Below are 21,374 nucleotides of genomic sequence, written 5' to 3'. Positions count from 1 at the left end.
GCTGTTTGGAACTGAAAGACCCTGCCACGGAGAAATTCATAGTTGGGCACTAAACAGGGAAATCACAATAATTTTGTGCTATTTGGTTAGAGATAGGAAGCAAGAACAGAGACTGGAGCTATTTTTAAGGGTGTCTCATGCATTGCTTTTAAAAGCATGTTGCTTTTCACTCTAACCTTTGGCATTAGCATAGTCTAAGATACAATTCATGTACCTAAGTTACCCTTCTTTATGAGTATATACCAATATAATGAGGAGCAAAATAACATGTTTTTTAAAAAAATGTAGTCTTACGCTAGTGATGTTTATGCTCATTTGTGCAATTTTAAAGGATGCTTTAAGGGATGAGTATGAATATTTTACCTTAAAATTTTTCTTAAGAATGTAGGCCACAAAGTTAAAATATTTGTAGAAATGTAGGAGTAAAAATGGTCTGGGGCAATGGAGTCTGACCCCAGAAATCTCTTCCAGAAAATTAATTTAAATTCCAGAACTTTGGTGATCTAAAGACATTTATAGTATTTGTTTAATTAATAACAGATAAAAAGGAAATGTTTGAGCCTAATAGTTGAGAATTTGTGCATCACTTTTAGAGCTAATAGTGGTTTTCAATTTAATGAAGATTTAAGAACATTTTTAGGTACAACTTTTTTTCCTTATATCCTTTTTACTTAGGAAATAAGGCACTATAAAATCCACACACTATTTTCTCATTAAAATGTGGATATACTTCCTAGTGTTTGATCCACTAGGGGCTGATTATTCTGTTTGTAGACTATTTGTAATTTTTAATCTTTTAAATTCTTCCCTAAAGAACATGGGATTTGGAGCCACAGACCTACATTTGGATCCTATCATTTACTAACTTTGTCACCTTGGGTGAATGACTGAGATTTTTAGTTTTCTTTTTGTAAAGTGATGATGATAACTACTTAACTTGAAGGTAAAGTGTTAGACAGTGTCTATAGAACATCCACACTGGCACTCAATAAATATCAATAGTAACTCTGAAATCTTTTTTGAAAAGTTTAACGAATTGTCAGGTGAAGAAAGAAGGAAAAACCAAAAAACCCTCCAAAGCTTTGTAAATATTCCTGAATATTTTGTATTCACGCCGTTATCTTCTTATATCATGATGTAGAGATGGCTTCCTGAGTGGTATTGTTAAAGCTTTATATTAATGTTTTTAAATAACTTTTATTATGAAGAATTTCAAACAAAGGGTGACAGAGTTCTGTACTGAACCCACATGTACCCATCACTCAGATTCAATGATTATCAACTCATGATTGCATCTGAACTGTTTGTTTCCTTTTAAAATAGCCTATCCTACCCTCTACCCCCACCTCCATTTTGACATTACTCTGAAGCATTTCATTTCATCTGGAAATATTTCAGTATATATCCTAAAGACATAGAAGATTGCATATTAGCTGTTTAAATTTGAAATTGGGCAGTATATTTATATAGTTCAAACTTTAAGAAGTACAAAAGGGTATAAATGGTATGTAGTTTCCCTCTTACCCTTGTCTTCCAGTTCTCACTTCTCTTCTTGGTAAACGACTGCTCTTTACCAGTTCCCTGCAAATCTTTTCAGAAATTATTTGCACAAGGGGTGTGTGTATGTATGTGTGTGTGTGTGTATGTACTTATATGTATGTGTATTCATCCACATATTTATATATATTATGCTCCCACTCTTTGATAAAAATGAAATCACACTGTACACTGTACATTTAATACTCTACTTTGGAGATTGTTTTCAGTCATTAGTTAACTCCTATTCTTTATGTTCCCGTGAACTTCATTGTGTGTCAAATGTCTGATTTTTAGAGTTACCAAATATTTTTTGGTACTTATTTTTTTTAAATAAATAATCGCCACGTGACTGAGAGTATGACTTATACAACTCAAAATACATCCTTGCTAAGCTGTTGTATCCATTATTTATTGTTCTTTAATAAAATTACTCCAAAATATACTGGCTTAAAACAGCAACCATTTACCTATATATGGTTCTTTGGTTGTGCATATTGGACTGAACTTACCTCTGTTGTTTTCTTCTGATCTTGTTTGGGCTCACTCGTGTGGTTGCAGCCTTTTGGTAGCTGGGTTGCCCAAAATGGCCTCGCCCACAGTCTGGTGGCTAGTGCTTGGCTGTTAGCTGGGCCTCACTCTCCACGTGCTCTTTTATCTTGCTTACTTTACATGATGCTATAAGGGCAGCAAGAATGGAAGCTGCAAGGCCACATTCTGTTGGTGAGAGGAACTCATAAAACTAGACCAAATTCAAAAGGTGGGGAAATAGACTCCACACGTTGGTGGGAGGAGTGACAAAAAATTTATGGTCATTTTTAATGCACTATAGATGACTTCTGTTGAACATGCCCCACAGAAAAAAGAAGTCTCATTACTTGTGTTGATTTGTGAGAATTAAATGGAATATGGTATCTGATGCCTGGCACATACAAATCATCTGTATGTTAGGCACTGTTTGTATTCATAAATTATATGCATATGAATTGTGTAAAAAAAAAAGTCTTGTTTCCTGCAAATTATCTTGAGAATTTTAAGTAGTAAAGATATCTATGAAATTACCTGAAGCAAACTTAAATGAAAATATAGAAAAAGCTATTTTATATTGCTCAGATGTTTAATTTTAGAAAGAATAGCTTTAAATTTGGATGTAAAATTTCTGAAGCATGTGAATTTTGAGAGAGGGGATTGTAAAGCAAACTTGACATTTTTTATTTTTCAAAGGAAACTGGAAAAAAATAGTATTTTAAGAAAAGTAATTAGTTTCTAGCATAGGTTATAGTCAAAGTATATAGTGAGAAATAACCAAGAGATCATGCCTAAATAGTTAAAAATCACAGGTGAAGATTTGATGATCTCTTTCTTTCTTTCTTTCTTTCTTTCTTTCTTTCTTTCTTTCTTTCTTTCTTTCTCTCTCTCTCTCTCTCTCTCCTTCTTTATTCTTTCTTTCCTTCTTTCTCTTTCTTTCTTTTTTCTTTCTTTCTTTCTCTTTCTCCCTTTCTCTCTCTCTTTCTCTCACTCTTTCTTTCTCTCCCTCCCACCACTCCCCCCTTTTCTTTCTTTCAGTTCCTCTTTCTAGTTAGTCAGTACAAATGGGTGACTATCTATATCTACATCTGATGTTTTTGAGGGATACCTTGCCCCACAAAAGCACTGAACAATGCTGTGGTTTTGTAGTGTGTTTCTCATGAATTACCTGAAACAGTGTTTTCTTGACTTGCCTTCATATGCTTATATAAAATTTATTTTTATGCATACTATATGAAATATTGATCTGCATACCTTTAATACTTTAAAAACATTTATTCATGATGATGAGTTCACTCCTCAATATTAGGTAAGTTTGGCAACCATATTTTTCAGAGTCTTCATTATACTGACCACAAAGTTTTCAGTCACTGTTTTGTACAGGCCCTCTGGGCTTTTTTATTTTTATGTGTCATAAAATCTTCCAATTTTCTGAAGATGTTACATACTTTTGTTGGGATTTCTGTTGTTATTTATGAAAATGTCTTTAGGGGCAAGGGCAAGAGGCAGGAATCATATATAAAAACCCCCTTCTCTGTCATTCTTCAGTTTTTTTTTTTCTGGTGTCATGTTTTAGTACATGGGTTGGGATGTTAAGTAAGTTTTGAAATTTTTGTGTATGATGTTTCAAAGCAAATTAAGATGAAAAAAAGATTCAAGTTGAATGTTTTAAGAATGATTTTTTAAGAAACAAAATCTGTATTAAGTTTAAAATTTTTTATTCTGAATATAAAATGAATACATATTTACTGAAAGGTAGAAATAAAAGAATAAAGATAAACTTACTCATAATTCTGAAGAGAAGCTAATTCTCTCCCTCTCGCTTTTTAAGACATTTTGTTTTATTCCCTTCAGCTTCTTAATTCTTGTTTGTGTCACTGTGGTCAAATTGTAAATGCTTAGAGTGTTTTTCTTTTCTTTTTTAAAAGAGTTAATTATTTTTAAACTGTAATTAGAATTTGTTAACTTCTAGGAGTCCCCTCACCTTTGTATCATGTTTTTGGAAAAACCACACTAGTTTAATACTTAACGCATTTCTGAAAATAAAGGCAAAATGATATGTTATAGGGGAATTTTTTTCCCCCAAAGAGTTTAAGCTATTATAAAAAAAGAAAAAAATCCCTAATGACATCTCATCATTTAGACCATAGTCTTTGAATGTATTTCCAGTGTCTGTATATTTTGGTTCACAGTTTCTCACAGTCAGCTTAAGTCCAGTGAGTATTTTGATATATCTGATTGAGGCTACACCTCAATGCAATTTGGACACCTCATGATTTTTCATCTTTGTCTTAACCGTATTAGTTTTGAAAACTACATTTCTTTGCACTCTGATTTTTTCGGTTTTCGTTCATTTTTATTTATTTTATAAAACGAGAGCAGCATGCAATAAAACTTTCAAGCACAGAGCACTGAGGATGAAGGGTAAATATTGCAGCGACAATGCTTGACTGAGAGGTGTATCATTCAGTGATAGTCTAGAGTTCATGCTCTTGTTTTGAGATACAAAAGTCTAAATTCTGATGTACTAAAGACAAAAGAAGTTGTGACTGTCAGTGTATGACTAAGGAAAATGTAAGCTGTAAAAAAATTAGGCATGTTTACAATTTAACTTTTTTACTAATTTATTTTGAACTCATGACCAAATTGGTGATAGTTTTCCCATTTTTCTTTTTATTTAAATCAAGCAAGTTATAGATAATTTTGAGGATTTTATGTATTTGGTGCATTCAAAGCCAGGATTGCTATTTTTTTCCTCATGTAAGACCTCTTGAAAGAAACAGTAACCTCAAGGGATCTATTGAAATTTATGCAAAATATAAGGCCTTTTTCTCAGGAAAAGATCTAGAGTTTTTATCAGTTTTTTATAGGTGTCAGTGACCATAAAGGGTTATGAACAACAAACAAAAGTTTCCATTTTTTCTAAAGTATAGAAAACAAGAAATTGAAATGATAAAACTTATAAATTATGCTTAGATTTAAGTAGAAACTGGCACAAACATTCAGAGCTTAAGTCAGTTATAAATTATCTCATCTAAAGTCATCTTTTCTTAAAAGTCTCCTGATGTGTTACAGAAATATGTATCAGTTGTAGAAAATTTGGAAAATAAAATAAAAATTGCCTATAAACCTATCACCTAAAGCTAAGACTTGGGCACTTTGAGGGCATTTCTTTCACACTTAGAGTAATGTGTTTTTATATAACTTTTAAACTTTCTTACGTTGAATTCACATCTCATTCTATTCTCAGAGCAAAAGAATACTGATGAAGAAACAGGTACCAATGATAACTGACAAGTGTGAAGTTAAATGTGCATGGTTGTTGGTGGAGGGCACAAATTCCTCTCTCCCACCTTTGCTGTGTAAAGTTTTCTGATAGACTTATAAAATATAAAGAACATGGATTATTTCATCAGCATCTTCTGATATGTTTCCTAGGTATGAGTTGAGAAAAAGGAATATGAGACCATATTGCCTGAATTTTGAATACTGTCATTTATCTTGATAGTATTTTATTTTGCCATGACCATTTTTTTAAATGCTGTTGATTTAATACAGATACATTTAAATTGTTAAAAGTGTTCCCCTTCCCATCAGATTGCAGAAGGCACAACAATGTAGATCCGTCTTTCAAGAATGTTTTTATTGCTTAATATAACCTTGATAATTTATGCTGTTTAAGAGGATACTTTAAAAAAATCAGTAATTCCTTTCTTTAGAAACGAGAAGATTTCTCTCTTTACAATGCCCGAATTCAGTATTCCTCTATTTTCTTAATTTTTGAGGTAAAAACCGAGGCATCCATCAAGCCAGTGGATCTTTAACAGAAAAGCATTGCAAAAAAAAAAAAGACATGCTATATTTGAGTGATGATCCCTGCAGCATATGGCATAAGGCTTGGTTGCAGAGCAGGCACTCAATAAATGGTGAATTGAAGTGAAACAAAGGTTTCTTGGATGCTTAATGGGACATTCTAGAATGGGTATGATGGACTGAAAATCATTTTTAAAGAAGATTGTATATTTATTCATATATATTCCAAAATCTTTGGGTTTTATAATTTCTTAAATTAAAAACTTAAAAGCATTAACTCTGCCCCAGATCAGCCCAAATATTAATACTAATGTAAAGCCCTTTCCCTTTTTTCCCTTTAAGCATCTCTTTGTGTTTTCTGCTTTTTTGTTTAGGATATTAGGTAAAGAGAATGATAGAGAAGATTATTTTAAAATGGGCTTAATGTCTATTTTCTGCCTATTCCAACTTCATACATTAAAGTGAAAATTAACAAAATTTTATTTCAGTGATTTGTTTTATTTTCCTTTTTTATTATTGAAAGCTGGAAATTGGAGTCTTTAATCACTTGTCTCAAAGAAGGGATGTAGAACTTTTTCTTTTGCTTTACAAAGATTTTCTTTTATCCTTTGCATTTAAGAAGAGGACTAAAAATAAGGAGTTCCTCTCATATTTCTCCCATCTCCTTTTTTAATATTCTATTATGAAAATCTTCAAACATACAGAAAAATTGAAAGAATTAAATAGATGAACCTTGATCACATATCTATCCATACCTCAACGCTTAATCCGTTTTTTTATGATGCATTTGACAGTAAATTGTGGACATCTGCATACTTCACCTATAAGTACTTGAGCATACACATCATTTAACTTACTGTCTCTCATACTTTTTTTTTGCTGTACGTGGGCCTCTGACTGTTGTGGCCTCTCCCGTTGCGGAGCACAGGCTCCGGTCGCGCAGGTTCAGCGGCCATGGCTCACGGGCGCAGCCCCTCTGCGGCATGTGGGATCTTCCCGGACCGGGGCACGAACCCGTGTCCCCTGCATCGGCAGGCAGACTCTCAACCACTGTGCCACCAGGGAAGCCCTCTCATACTTTTTATAACCTTGTGAAAATAAGGTATTTCTCATGAGATCTGTCCTGATCTTCATCCTTAAAGTTAAGGCTAGTTTGTAGTTATGTCCTTTTTTTTGCTGCTTCTTTTTAATAACAATAGATGCTTCTCAGGAGGCTTTCATTATATTATAGCACATGATTAGCAAGACTCAAAAGAAGATTATAAAAGTTTCTTATATGCTGTATAGCAGTGCTTTAGTTCTTATTTTCTATAAGGAACATTGCATGAGGATGTCTGATGCAAATTAAATCTTATTTATTGGATAATTCTTTTAAATTAAGAATTGAAGGCTGAACCTAATCTGTAAGGATCAGATATGGTGAAGCCAAACAAAGAGGTCTATATAGAATAAGTAGGCTTGAGAGGTTTATCGTAACTATATCTGGGTTTTATTTTCTATTTGAAAAAAAATTATTTTAAGCAGTCCCTTCTTTGACTACATATTTTACAGTCTCTAAAAATTTAGTTATATATTTCTCAGTGGTAAAATAGAAAAACATCTATTCAATTTTGGTACAAATAAAGATAGGTACAACCTTCCATAGCACATTAGTTCTTAGAATCATTTTTGTGTTTTCTGTTTTATAGGCTTTGTGATCTTTAATGGGATTATTTAAGCCCTGAGTATGAGAGGGACTATTTGGAGATAACTGTTTGACCAGGCACTTGATGCTGGATATTTCCACTAGTGGGAATTTCTCCCAAAGACACTGCTTGACTCCTACTTGCCTCCCTTCAAAAAGGATTTCTGCATGAGCTGCTTTTTAAATTATCTTCTCCTTTCTTTTTGTATTTTTAGAAAACAATTCAAAATTTAGAAATAGCAACTCCAGTCTTAAACTGTTCTCCAATATGTCCACATTTTTGTTCTAGAGAGAATTATTGATAAGTTTAAAACTGAATATACGTGCTTTGGAAAAATACTGATATTGATCTTTTGTAGCACCTTGATTGAACCTACTGTTCTTTTAATATATAAAAGAGATGTTTTGTTAGAAGTCCCCCTCCTTTCAGGTGTATTTACCGGAATAGTATATATTGAATGCTAACTTGAATACTAGCTGTTTAACAATTGTAGGAACATTTAGACATCTAAGCATTTGTAAAATTACTTATCTAAAACTGCTAGTGTTTGTAGATTTAATATTGAGTTCACTGTGTGCAGGTATTGTGTCACATCAGATCTTTATGGACAGTATCCCATTTATTACTTGCGCCAATCCTGTTTCCAGAAGCTTCCTGAATTGTTACATTTAGCTATACTTTTAGCAGTAAGTTGTGCTATTTGTGTCAAATTGAATGAATTTGACAAAGTAGAATTATTTTAGTGGGTAATATAGTCTTTCTTTAAAATTTTAGAATTGGTGTTTTTTGATACTTCATGGAAAAAGGGTCATTGGATGCTCAATGTAGGTGTTCAGTGCTGGGCAGGGTGTTAGACCGTTTATATTTAGTCCTCTTTGAATCTGTGCGATAGTTAGGCATTATTCCAATTTTACCATTGACGATACTAAGACTAGGGTTAATTTGTTTATGTTAAGTGATGAATCTGGGATTGACCCTCTGGTCTGACTTCAAAGCCATGTTCTTTCTGGTATATAGCCCTGTTCATGAAGTTTCCTAACATTTTATTCATATAAAAATGTATCCAGAAGGATCATTTTTGCCTTAAACACATTTTATGTTTATTTATAAAAAAGGATTCGAGAAGAAATTCTTTAAAAAGCACTAGAACATTAGAAAATGAAAAGCCTTGCTTGAAAGAATACAGGTCAGAAGACCATGTTAAGGTCATTGCTTATTGCTTTCCTCTTCTTGACAGAGTAGATCTAATTTCTCTTAAATGTGTGGTTTTTTCCATTTTCCTTCTGTTTTCTCTTTTGTAAGAGGAAAATGTTGATAAGTGACATTTACTGCAGGAATATTTTAGGATGAATGACAATGTATATGTGAAATTCCTTGATATTTTTAAGACTAAATGGGATGATTTTTATTATGTTACTGTTGCTTTAGGGGAGCGAAGGAGTAAACTGAAACCAATTCCATGGTTTTTATAAAGCAGCCATTTTTATTATCTGGAGAGTGATTATCTATGCTGCAATTTATTCTAATTTTAATTCGACAATATCTACATGTTCTTTTAAATTACTTGCTGAAATGATGAGTTTTTTGTTTTTGTTATTTTTAAAAATTGAGACCACCACCCGTCTGCTTTAAGAACATTTCAGTGCTCTGGTTTTGCTTGCAGCCTGCAGCCTAGCAGGCAACCCTTAGGAAACCTCATATCCAGAGAAGGTTTGAAAAGAGGTATCTCATTGTAGGGCTATTCAGTTCCAGCAGGTGTGAGAACTGAGTAGGGTTCACAGTGTGGAAACATATGACCATTTCTGCTCTTACAGAATTACATCCTTTAGTGGTTTGAAATTACTTTATTTAGGTAGTTCTGTTTAGATAAAACATGGAACAGACACCAAGGCCCAATCGAAATGCTTTTTGTATTACCTCTACCTAATTTCTTTTAGCCCCTGATTGATTGTCTCTCACCTTAATAACATTAGTATGAGTAACTGAAGGGTTGATGACTCTACCACATTTTTCAACCTAAAGTTTTCCGAGGAGAACTGAAGCATCTGATCATATTTTGTGTTCGTGATTTCTATTCCAAAAACAGTGTTTATTCACTCAAAAGCTTTTATCAACTCTTCTTCCTTCATCTTGAGCCCGTGTCCCTCCAAACTCACTGTCTCCCTTAATTTCCAAATCTTGTTTAATTCAGATGATCCTCTACCTTAGGAAACACTAATTTTCAAGATGTGTGTGTCCTACATCTAAAAGCTAATGTCCCTGAGAGTCTTAATTCTTTGATAAATGTATGGTGGAATAATGCTGTTGCTAAATTTTGTAAAAACACGATTTTAAAATTAAAAAATACTTTAATCTTTAAATTGCTAAAATTAGGTGTTTGATTAGCTTGTCTTATGATACATAGGCTACTTGAGGAATTGTTAATTTGTGTATTAATTTAGTATTTGGTATTTTTTTGTCAACAGGAAGAAAGTAGATAATGACTATAATGCCCTTGAAGAAAGACTCAGTACCTTGCCTGATAAGTTGTCTTATAATATCATGGTATGTTTGGTGTATTTCTTTTAAAGTAATATGTTGTTTTTGTAAAGATATTAACTGTGTAGAGTAAAAAGATGTTTCTTTGCTTTATGTGTATTGATTCACAAATTGCCTTCCTGATGGCCTCGATCAGAGGTAGCTACCATAGCAAGGAAGGTTTGTTTTTGTTTTACTTTATAATAATACACTAATTGTAGTAATAGTTGGTATGTACTTTGCCTTTTTCAGATTTATATTAAATTATCATGTTATGATGGCATAAATGTTAGCATAAAATTTGACATATTTGGTATGCAAATTTACTATGTTAGAAAACTAATTGCAACAGAAATATGGCATGTAGTCATTTCCTGTTAGCCAGAGCAGGAATAGACCATAATATTGTGTAATTCACAGAATTAAACCCTAGAACATTGATTTTATATAAAAAGGTGCTGCTGATTTTTGTTTTGCATGATGTTTCATATCAACATAGCAGTCTGTTCATGAGCCCTGAATTAGATTCTTTCATTGCATAAATATTCTTTTTCATAAGGACTGTGTTCTTAATTAAATTAGCCCAAATATTTTGAAAATATATTGTTCTTTATTATACCAGCTCAAATATTTCATAAATTTTGTAAACCCTTTAAAGCTGTGTATATGTTAATTCCTGTTTCGCTCAAAAAAGAGACTGTTTTCTCAGAAATAATTTTCAGTTTTTAAAAATCAAAGTTATTCTTTATTAACTTAACATTTTATTTCTAGTTTGCTTTCATTTAGATTTATGAATGAGCAAAAAATATAAACATTCGGAAGCAACACTAATTTCTCTGAAAGCTATATGTAAATATGCTCTTTTCTTGTTTTAATGTTGATTTATTAACCTAAAACAACTTTCTATAGGTTTTCCCAGTGAAATTTTAATATAATGTTAAATTTCCATGAAATTGACATTTTATTTTTCCTAGTGTAGAGATAAAAAGGACCTTCACACAGAGCTTTTAATGCTGCTTTATAAAATGTAGTTTTTAGTGTTTTTAATTTTTTTGACCCCCCCCCCTTTTTTTTTAAACAATAGGTACCATTTGGCCCCTTTGCCTTCATGCCAGGAAAACTTGTCCATACTAATGAAGTCACTGTTTTACTTGGGGACAATTGGTTTGCAAAATGTTCAGCAAAGCAGGCTGTGGGCTTAGTTGAGCACCGGAAAGAACGTATGTACCAATTATAAATGATGTTTCTTTGCTGGATGTGTATTGGTTCACAAAGTGCCACGCTGATGGACTGTTTGCTATTAAAAGTACCTTCCATTGATTTATTAGATAAATATAACAAATATCCAGGCTATTTGTGATTCTTTCGAATTGGAGGTAGTTTGAGCAGATCCAGCGTTTGAGAATGTGGTCTGGAGAATGGAACATCTGGTTGGAAATGTCACCCACATTAGTATGTTTTCGGAAATTACCAAGTGTAAAAGTTATCACATATGGTTTTGTAGGTAGAAGTTGGATAGGTATAAGAATTGGGGTCATTTGATATTTTATAATTGGTTTGTTTTAGATGCTTTTCATAGACTTACTTCTGCTTTTTAATACTTTAGCACAGAGAAGGAATTTACTTCCTTCTCCTTCTCCTTATTGAACTAAGATAAATACCTATTTGCAAAAGTAGAAACAGTTCTTACCATGCGTTTTGGTTTGGAAGAGGTTACATTTCCATTTTACAGAAGAAAAGGCCAGGTGGGGAGAGATGCTACCTAAAATGTCACCCTTAAACTTAAGTGGTTTGAGGTTTCTGCCTCATTTTATTGAGGTAGTTCTGGTTTTCTTTATCTGTGATATTGTTTATTGATTTATACATACACACACGTTGTATAGTTGGATGGGTTGGCTTGGGTGCTAGCTTAGTTGCATTTTAAAATTAGGTTTATTTAATATCTAATCTATGTTCTTATTTCTGTAATAGCATACTTAAATTGATAGTATAATATCACCCCTACCTGATTTTTAGCCTTCTAGTTAAATATGCATCTGAAAATAAATTTTTGAGGCTCCTTCTGTATAAATGAGGTCATGTAGATAGAAAGCAGCTGAGTTTTCTAAAGCTGAAATTATTTCACTTATACATGAGTGGGTACTAGTTGGAGAACTCATTTACTCAGTGAAAATTCTGGAATCTATATTTGGAGACTCTAATTGCAAATCAACTCCTATAAGTTTATAATTGATATATATTTTGATCTTTTGTGCCACTAATCAGAATCTTATTGTTTGGCTTGTGTATAATTTCTGGCGATGATAATTCTTTTGGCATTACTACATTAAAGTAAGTCATGTATATTAGAGCAAAGAGAATGGGCATAATTCTTTAAAGGCCTTTCTTAATGGTGAAGGCTTTCTTTATCTACTGGGGTAACTCTGCTGATATGAAATCAGTTCATTGTCTTTTGAAGTTTGTTCACTTTGATTTTCATATGGATATTTCAGCAAAGAAATCTTTAGAATCAATTTGACTTATATTAATGGAAGAATACTTTTAATAGAATAGAACAGAACTCTAGAATAGCAAAATATTTTTTGGTAAATCACTTTCCAGTGTTAAATACGGTTTTAGGAAGTGACCAAAATGATGACTTTTGGGGTCAATATTTATCTAAAATAATTTTCAGAATGCATAAATAATAAATCATGTTTGAGAATCTGTTTTGGTAAATGAATTCTAAAAAGTTACCACACAGTTTTATAATAATTTATAATAACTGAAGAAATTGTTCAGGCATATTATTGTACTTAACATTTATTAAGAAAAGATATTTTATTTTTCTTAAGGCAGGAGAAATAAAGCAGGTTAAACATACCTACCTCAGTGTCAACAGAGTAATTGGGGAAGGTTGAAGGGAGGTCATTGCATGTTTAAAAAGTAATCAAAATACAGGACAAAATGGATTTAACACAACAATAAAAGGATTCAGAGGTGGTGACTCAGAGGAAGATCATTTGTAAGAGGAAGATGGCAAGCTCAGTGTCCTACCCTTTTGCTCACATCTGGCATTTGGCCATTTAACATGAATATGACCAGCTTTTTAAAGTTTTTTATTTTTTAAAATTACCAGAGCAAAGTTGACTTTTTATTTGGTATACAGTTCTGTGAGTTACAACACTTGTAAAGATTTGTTTCACCAGCACCACAATCAGGAAACAGAATAGGATACAGGATATACCTTAGTTAGGACATGGGACCACACCAAAAACTCTCTCAATGTTTCCCTTTTGTGGTCACACCCTACCTCTACCCCTAAGACCTGACAACCACTGATCTGTCACCTTTTCTAGAATGTCATATAAGTGGAAACATGCACTAGGTAACCTTCTGAGACTTCTTTCACTCACCATAATGCCTCATTTAGGTTGTTCTGTGTAGGAAAAGTTCATTCCTTTTTATTGCCGAGTAGTGTTCCATTACATGCATGTACCACAGGTTTTCTATTTATCTATTGAAGGACATTTGGGTTTGCTTCCAGTGTTTTGGCATTTACAAACAGAGTTGCTATAAACCTTTTTGTACAGGTTTTTATGTGACCATAAATTTTCTTTGCTGTTGCAAAATACCTGTTGTTTTCTTTTAGTGTCTTCGTCTGGCTGGCCTCATAGAAAGTATTCCTTCCTTTTCACTATTTTGAAAGAGTTTAAGAATTGGTGTTAATTCTTCTTTGTTTGGTAGAATTCATCTGTGAAGCCATCTGTTCTGGGCTTTTTTTTTTTTGGCTGTGTTGGATCTTTTTTTTTTTTGGCTGTGTTGGGTCTTCGTTGTGGGCTCTTCATTGTGGCATGTGGGCTTCTCTAGTTGTATTGCTCAGGCTCTAGAGTATGGGGGCTCAGTAGTTGCGGCACATGGGCTTAGTTGTGGTATGTGGGATCTTAGTTCCCCGACCAGGGATTGAACCCGGGCCCCCTGCATTGGGAGCATGGAGTCTTAACCACTGGACCACTGGGGAAATCTCTGTTCTGGGCTTTTCATTGTTGGGAGGTTTTTGATTATTGATTCAATCTCCTTACTTGTTCTAGGTCTACTCAGATTTTGTGTTTCTTCTCATTTCAGTTTTAGTAGTCCATATGTTTCTAGGAATTTGTCTATCTAGGTTATTCAGTTTGTTGGAATTCAACTGTTTGCGGTATTCCTTTATAATCCTGTTTCTGTAAAATAAGTAGTGTTGTCTCACTTTTCTTTTTGATTTTTTAAATTTAGCTTTTTATTTAAGATCCTGCTTTTTATTCTTCCTCCTGCAGGTTTACAGCATATTTCATTTCAGGTTCTATATGTGATTATAAAGTCATCTCTACTTTTATTTCCGGTTTTAGTGACTTTAGTCTCTCTTTTTCTTAGTCAGTCTAGGTAAAGACTTGTCAGTTTTGTTTGTCTTCTCAAAGAACCAGCTTTTATTTTTGATTTTTCCCTGTTGTTTTCCCATTCTATATTTTGTTTATTTCTACTCTAATCTTTGTTATTCCTTCCTTCTGTTTGCTTTGGATATAGTTTATTATTCTTTTTCAAGTTTCTTAAAGCATACAGTTAGGTTATGATTTGAGATCTTTTTTTTAATGTAGTTGTTTACAGGTATAAATCTCTCTCAGCATTGCTTTCTCTGTGTCCTATAAATTTTAGTGTATTGTGTTTTCATTTTTGTTGATCTCAAGGTATTTTCTAATTTGCTTTGTGATTTCTACTTTGACCCATTGCTTAATTCAGTGTTTTGTTAAATTTCCATGTGTTTGTGAATTTTTCAGTTTGCCTTCTATTGTTGGTTTCTGATTTCATTCCATTTTGATTGGAAAAAATACTTTGTGTGGTTTCAATCTTGTGAAAATTTTTAAAGACTTGTTTTTTGACCTATCACATGGTCTTTCTTGGAGAATGTTCCATGTTTCCGTTAGAAGAATATGTATTCTGCTCCTATTGGGTGGAATGTTCTGTATGTATCTGTTAGGTCTAGTTGTTCTATAGTGCTGTCAAAGTCCTCTTTCCTTAATCATTCTCCTTTCTGGTTCTTCTGTCCTTTATTGTAAGTGGGATATTGACATCTCCAATTCTTACTGCAGAACTGCTTGAACTGTGTCAATTTTTGCTTCATATATTTGAGGCTCTGTTGTTAGGGGTGTGTATTTTTGTAATTTTATTCTTTATTTTAAATTTTTATTGAAGTATAGATGATTTACAGTGTTGTCTTAATTTTTGTTGTACAGCAGTGTGATTCAGTTATACATGTATATTCTTTTTCATATTCTTTTCCATAATGGTTTATCACAGGATATTGAATATAGGTCCCTGTGTTATACTGTAGGACCTTGTTGTGTATCCATCCTATGTATAATATTGGGTTGGCCAAAAAGTTTGTTTGGGTTTTTCTGTAACATCTTATGGGAAAACCCAAATGAACTTTTTGGCCAACTCAGTAGTTTGCGTCTGCAATCCCAAATTCCCAATCCTTCCCTCCCCCACTCCCCCTCCGCCTTGACAACCACAAGTTTGTTCTCTATATCTGTGATTCTGTTTTCTACCTATGTCCATGTATGTCGTATTTTAGATTCCACATGTAAGTGATATCATATGGCATTTGTTGTTCTCTTTCTGACTTACTTCGCTTAGTATGATAATCTCTTGCTCCATCTGTGTTGCTACAAATGGCATTATTTCATTCTTCTTTTATGGCTGAGTAATATTCCATTGTATGTATATACCACATCTTTATCCATTCATCTGTCAGTGGACATTTAGGTTGTTTCCACGTCTTGGCTATTGTAAACAGTGATGCTGTGAATATAGAGGTGCATGTATCTTTTCGAATTTTAGTTTTGTCTGGATATGTATGTCCAGGAGTGGGATTGCTGGATCATATAGCAACTTTGTTTTTAGTTTTTTGAGGAACCTCCATACTGTTTTTTCCGTAGTGGCTGCACCAATTTACATTCCCACCAACAGTGTGGGAGGGTTCCTTTTTCTCCACACCCCCTTCAGCGTTGTTGTTTGTAGACTTTCTGATGTTGGCCATTCTGACCAGCGTGAGGTGGTACGTCATTGTCGTTTTGATTTGCATTTCTCTAATAATTAGAGATGATGAGCATCTTTTCATGTGCCTATTGGCTATCTGTATCTCTTCTTTGGAGACCTAAGTAGGTCTTCAGCCCATTTTTTGATTGGGTTGTTTGTTTTTTTGTTATTGAGTCATATGAGCTGGTTATATATTTTGGAAATTAAGCTCTTGTCAGTTGCATCACTTACAAATGTTTTCTCCCAGTGCATAGGTTGTCTTTTTGTTTTGTTTATGGTTTCCTTTGCTGTGCAAAAGCTTCTAAGATTAGGTTCCATTTGTTTATTTTTGCTTTTATTTCTGTTGCCTTGGGAGACTGACCTAAGAAAACATTGTTACGATTTATGTCAGGGAATGTTTGCCTATGTTCTCTTCTAGGAGTTTGATGGTGTCATGTCTTGTATTTAAGTCTTTAAGCCGTTTTGAGTCTAGTTTTGTGTATGGTGTGAGGGTGTGTTCTAACTGTATTGATTTGCATGCGGCTGTCTAACTTTCCCAGCACCACTTGCTGAAGAGACTGTCTTTTCCCCACTGTATATTCTTGCCTCTTTTGTCAAAGATTGACCATATGTCTGTGGGTTTATTTCTCGGCTATTTTGTCCATTGAACCATATGTCTTTTTTTGTGCCAGTACCACGCTGTTTTGATTATTGTAGCTTTGCAGTATTTTTTTTTTTTTTTTTTTTTTGCAGTACACGGGCCTCTCACTGTTGTGGCCTCTCCCGTTGCGGAGCACAGGCTCCGGACGTGCAGGCTCAGAGGCCATGGCTCACTGGCCCAGCCGCTCCGCGGCATGTGGGATCTTCCCGGACCGGGGCACGAACCTGTGGCCCCTGCATCGGCAGGTGGACTCTCAACCACTGTGCCACCAGGGAAGCCCAGCTTTGCAGTATTGTTTGAATTCTGGAAGGGTTATGCCTCCTGCTTTGTTCTTTTTCCTCAGGATTGCTTTGGCAATTCTGAGTCTTTTATGATTCCATATAAAATTTAGGATTATTTGTTCTAGTTCTGTGAAAAGTATCATGGGTAGTTTGATGGGGATTGCATTAAATCTTGCTTTGGGTAGCATGGCCATTTTAACAATATTAATTCTCCCAATCCAAGAGCATGGGTTATCTTTCCATTTCTTTGGGGTTATCTTTTCATTTTTTTGGAACCGTCTTCAGCTTCCTTTATTAATGTTTTGTAGTTCTCAGCATACAAGGCTTTTACCTCCTTGGTGAGGTTTATTTCTCAGTATATAATTGTATTCTTGATAGAGTGAACCTTTTATCAATATAAAATACCCCTTGTCTGTTGTAACCTTTTTTGACTTATTTTGTCTCATATTAGTGTAGCCACTCCAGTTCTTTCTTGTTACTCTTTGCATGGAATATCTTTTCCATACTTTTGCTTTCAACCTATGTGTGTCCTGAGAAGTAAAGTGAATCTCTTTTTGACAGCATATAGTTGGATCTTGTTTTTTTTTTTCCCCCCCAATCCATTCTCCTAATCTGTGCCTTCCTACTCCATGGTACTTTAATACATTTACATTTATAGTAACTATTTATAGGGCATTGCCATTTTATTATATTTTGGTATGTCTTATAGCTTTTGTACCTCATTTCCTTCATTCTGCCTTCTTTTGCGTTTAGTTGATTTTTTTGTAGTGAAGTGTTTTGATTCCTTTCTCATTATCTTTATTGATAGTTTATAGGTATTTTGATTGTGGTTACCATGGAGATTACTTACAACATCCTAAGGTTATAGCAATGTATTTTGAACTGATTCCAGCTTAACTTCAATCACTTAGAAAAAAAGCTGGTTTTGTATAGCTCTGTTCCCCCCTTTATATTATTGATGTAACAGATTATATCTTTATATTGTATACCGATTAACATAGATTTGTAATGATTTTTTTATGCGTTTCTCTTTTACATCCTGTAGCAAATAAAAAGTGGAGTTACAGACCATAATGACAGTAATACTATTTTAAATTTTTGCCCACGTTTACCTTACCAGAGATCTTTACATGTTCATATGGATTCTACTTATTGTCTAGTGGCTTTTCATTTCAACCTAAAGAATTCCCTTTAGTTTTTCTTGTAGGGCAGGTGTAATGATAAGGAACTCCTTTAACTTCTGTTTACCTGGAAATGTCTTAATTTATCCATCACGTCTGAAGGGCAGTTTTTAATCTCTCAGTACTTTAAGTATTTCAGCTCACTGGAGTTCTGACTTCCAAGGTTTCCGTTGAGATCTCTGCTGATATTCTCATTGAGGATCCCTTATATGTGATGAGTTTTTTTCTTGGTGCTTTGAAGATTCTCTCTTTGTCTTTCAGAAGTTCGATTATATGTCTTGCTGTAGGTCTAATTGGGTTTATTCTACCTGGAATTAGTTGAGCTTTTTGGATTTGTATCAATAGATTCATGTCTGGGCAAATTCAAGAGTTGTTCGGCCATTATTTTTTCAAATAATCTCTTTGCCACCTTCTGTCTCTTCTCCTTTTGCAACTCCCTTAATGCATATATTAATCCACTTGATATGTCCCATAAATCCCTTAGGTTCAGTTCACTTTCCTTCATTTTTTTTCTTTCTGTTCCTTAGACTTGATAATGTCAAATGTCTGTAATCTTCAAGTTCACTGATGTTTTTCTTCTGCTTGCTCAAATATGTTGTTGACCCCTCTAGTGAATTTTTCAATTCAGTTATTATATTTTTCAGCTCCAGAATTTCTGTTTGGGCCCTTTTTATAATTTCTCTTTGTGGGTATTTTCACTTTGTTCATACACTGTTTTTAAAATTTCCTTTAGTTCTTTGTATTTCCCTTTAGCTCTTTGAGCATAGGAGAGCAGTTGTTTTAAAGTCCTTTTCTAGTACATCTGATGCCTATGTTTCTTCAGGGACAGTTTCTAGAGATTTATTTTGTTCTTTTGAATGGTCCGTGCTTTCCTGTTTACTGTGTGCTTTTTTGATATTTTGATGAAAGTTGGGCATTTGAAAACACAACCACCTCTCCCAGTCTTTGCAGAGTGGTGAGAAGGACCTTCACTAATAAGCTAGGCATTCTTTAAGCCTTTGTATCAACCCAAAGTGAAAAGTTTTGTCTTTTGTGTATTTTCTGAGCATGTCTTTCCTGGGTCTGTGTATGGATTTTTGATTTCCCTATATACATGGCTTCTTTTGAATATTTTACGTTGCCAAAGATTGTCACCTCAACTTCTCTTTGCAGCCTCAGGATGTATGTTGTATGGCTCAACCTCTAATCTCTTGCCCTAGACATCTGCAGAACTGTAGTCCTCCTGCAGCTTTCAACAGCAGTGCCAGCTAATTTCTTCCCCCTGAGGCCTGGTTTAGGTGAGACAGATACCAGTTTTTCAGACAGCCCCCAGACTGGTTAGAATGTTGCAAATACAGTCTAGTTTGTTCTCTGTGGTTCAAGGCAGGAATCTGGGCTGCCACCTTCTCCAGACCAAAACTGCTCCACACTAGGGAGTGGGTGGGGAAAGGCAAGTAAAAATGCCATGAAATTTCCTGCCATTTTGACTGTGGCTTTTTCTTGTTTGGGTGTTTGCATGGTTGTAGACCTTTGACTGTTTTCCAGAGCCCCTCTAAGATATTTTAGTTAGTTTTTGTGTTTTTGATGTTTTTCGGTGAGGCAGGGAAAGCTTGAAGCTTCTTAGTCTGTAATTTTGCTCCTTGTTATTTTAAAGGAAGATTTTATTTTCCTTTGAGCATAGGAAACTTCTGAGCAGGTTTGTAGTGAGTAAACGTAGTGAGTGATTAACTGGAGGAAGGAAGGAATGAGAAGATCCTGGAGGTGATGAGATTCAAAGCATAGATAGAAAATGTAGCTTTGGAAAATATCGATGAAGAGAAAGAAGCAAGATTAGGTGAAGAATATTTGGGTTGAAGACGTTAGACTAAAATCTTCATAGTAATAAAGTCAAGTTTATTTGTTCAGAAGTAGGAGAGGTTAGGATCTTGAAGTGCATGTGGACTACGTATTATGGGAAATGTGATATGGCCATCAACAAACTTTTATGATTCATCTTATGAGGCAATATGTATATTCTTTAGTATCTTCAGTGAGGCATATCTTAAATACATTAGTATTTTGTTACAGAGTATATGATTTTTGGTTTTATATTCAGAATAAACATAAATAGCTTTAAAACATCATAACCTTAAAACATATAATAAAAAAGTAGTATCCTTCTCTGTTCCTCTCTGCTCCCAGTTCCCATTCTCTAGAGGTATTTCTTTTAGTCTTTAGGCTAATCTTTTGCTTTGCTCTTTTTATGCATATTTCCCAAGTATTTTGCATATTCTGTTTTCTTGATTTTTTTCCCCAATTTTATGTAGTATCTACTAGTTGCCTGCGTATAATTAAAGGGGAACATTTAGCTCATGTTCTTCTCCCTGTTCTTCAATCATTTTAATATTTTTTATTACAATTTTTGTTTAATCAGTGTTCATTCTTAGATATAATTCCATTTCCATTCTTGAACAGCCTTTCATTTGAAGTTTACTGCTTTTTTTTTGTTTGTTGCATAATGTTATGTATCTATCACTAATTCAACCAAACACTTTCATTTTATTCTTAGAGACTTCTTTACTGGAGTCCTTCATATTTGCTCCCATCTTGAATTTCAAAGAATGGCTATCTTCCTGGTGTCCTCCTTTATCACTGTACCATATCTTTGCCTCTTATTTATTCCCATTTCTTGGTTCCTATAGCATCTCCTTTCAAGTTTTAGCTTTTAGTAACTTTCTAGGAAGGTATGTGGGAGATACATTTTTTGAAATTTTGCAGGTCTGAAAATATTTTTTATACTCCTGCTTTTTGTAACTAGTCTATTTAGAATTTGAAGTTTAAACAATTTTGAAGGTTTTCTGTCTTATGGTTGCTAGTAAAAAACTGATGCCATTTTCTTTCCTTTGTATGTGACTTGTTTTTTCTCCTTAGAAATTTTAGGTTCCTGTCTTATTCCCCATGATCTGAAATGCCACAGTGATATATACCTTGTGTAGAGTTTTAAAAATTCATTTGCTAGGTGTTTGGTGGGACCTTTCAGTATGGAGATTCATGCCCTACAATTTTGGGAAATTTTTAATATTATTTCTTTGAAAATTTTTTTCTCTTGTCCATCTCTTTATCTTTGTTATAATTTTTTACCTGATTTCTTCTATTTTATGTTTGGAATCATGGAATGAGTTTT

General features: G+C 33.8%; 1 protein-coding gene across 1 annotated transcript in view; it reads left to right on the top strand.

Annotated features, from left to right (window-relative positions):
• Positions 1-21,374, top strand: part of URI1 (URI1 prefoldin like chaperone) — a 69,902-nt gene that overhangs the window by 28,984 nt on the left and 19,544 nt on the right. The window contains exons 3-4 of the mRNA XM_060000840.1: positions 10,028-10,106; positions 11,164-11,299. Of these exons, the coding sequence (XP_059856823.1) occupies positions 10,028-10,106; positions 11,164-11,299 (215 nt within the window). The remainder of the gene's footprint in view (positions 1-10,027; positions 10,107-11,163; positions 11,300-21,374) is intronic.

Source organism: Delphinus delphis, chromosome 20, assembly GCF_949987515.2.
Source record: "Delphinus delphis chromosome 20, mDelDel1.2, whole genome shotgun sequence".
In the NCBI taxonomy this organism is placed as follows: Eukaryota; Metazoa; Chordata; class Mammalia; order Artiodactyla; family Delphinidae; genus Delphinus; species Delphinus delphis.
This window is presented reverse-complemented; position numbering and strand designations above follow the sequence as displayed.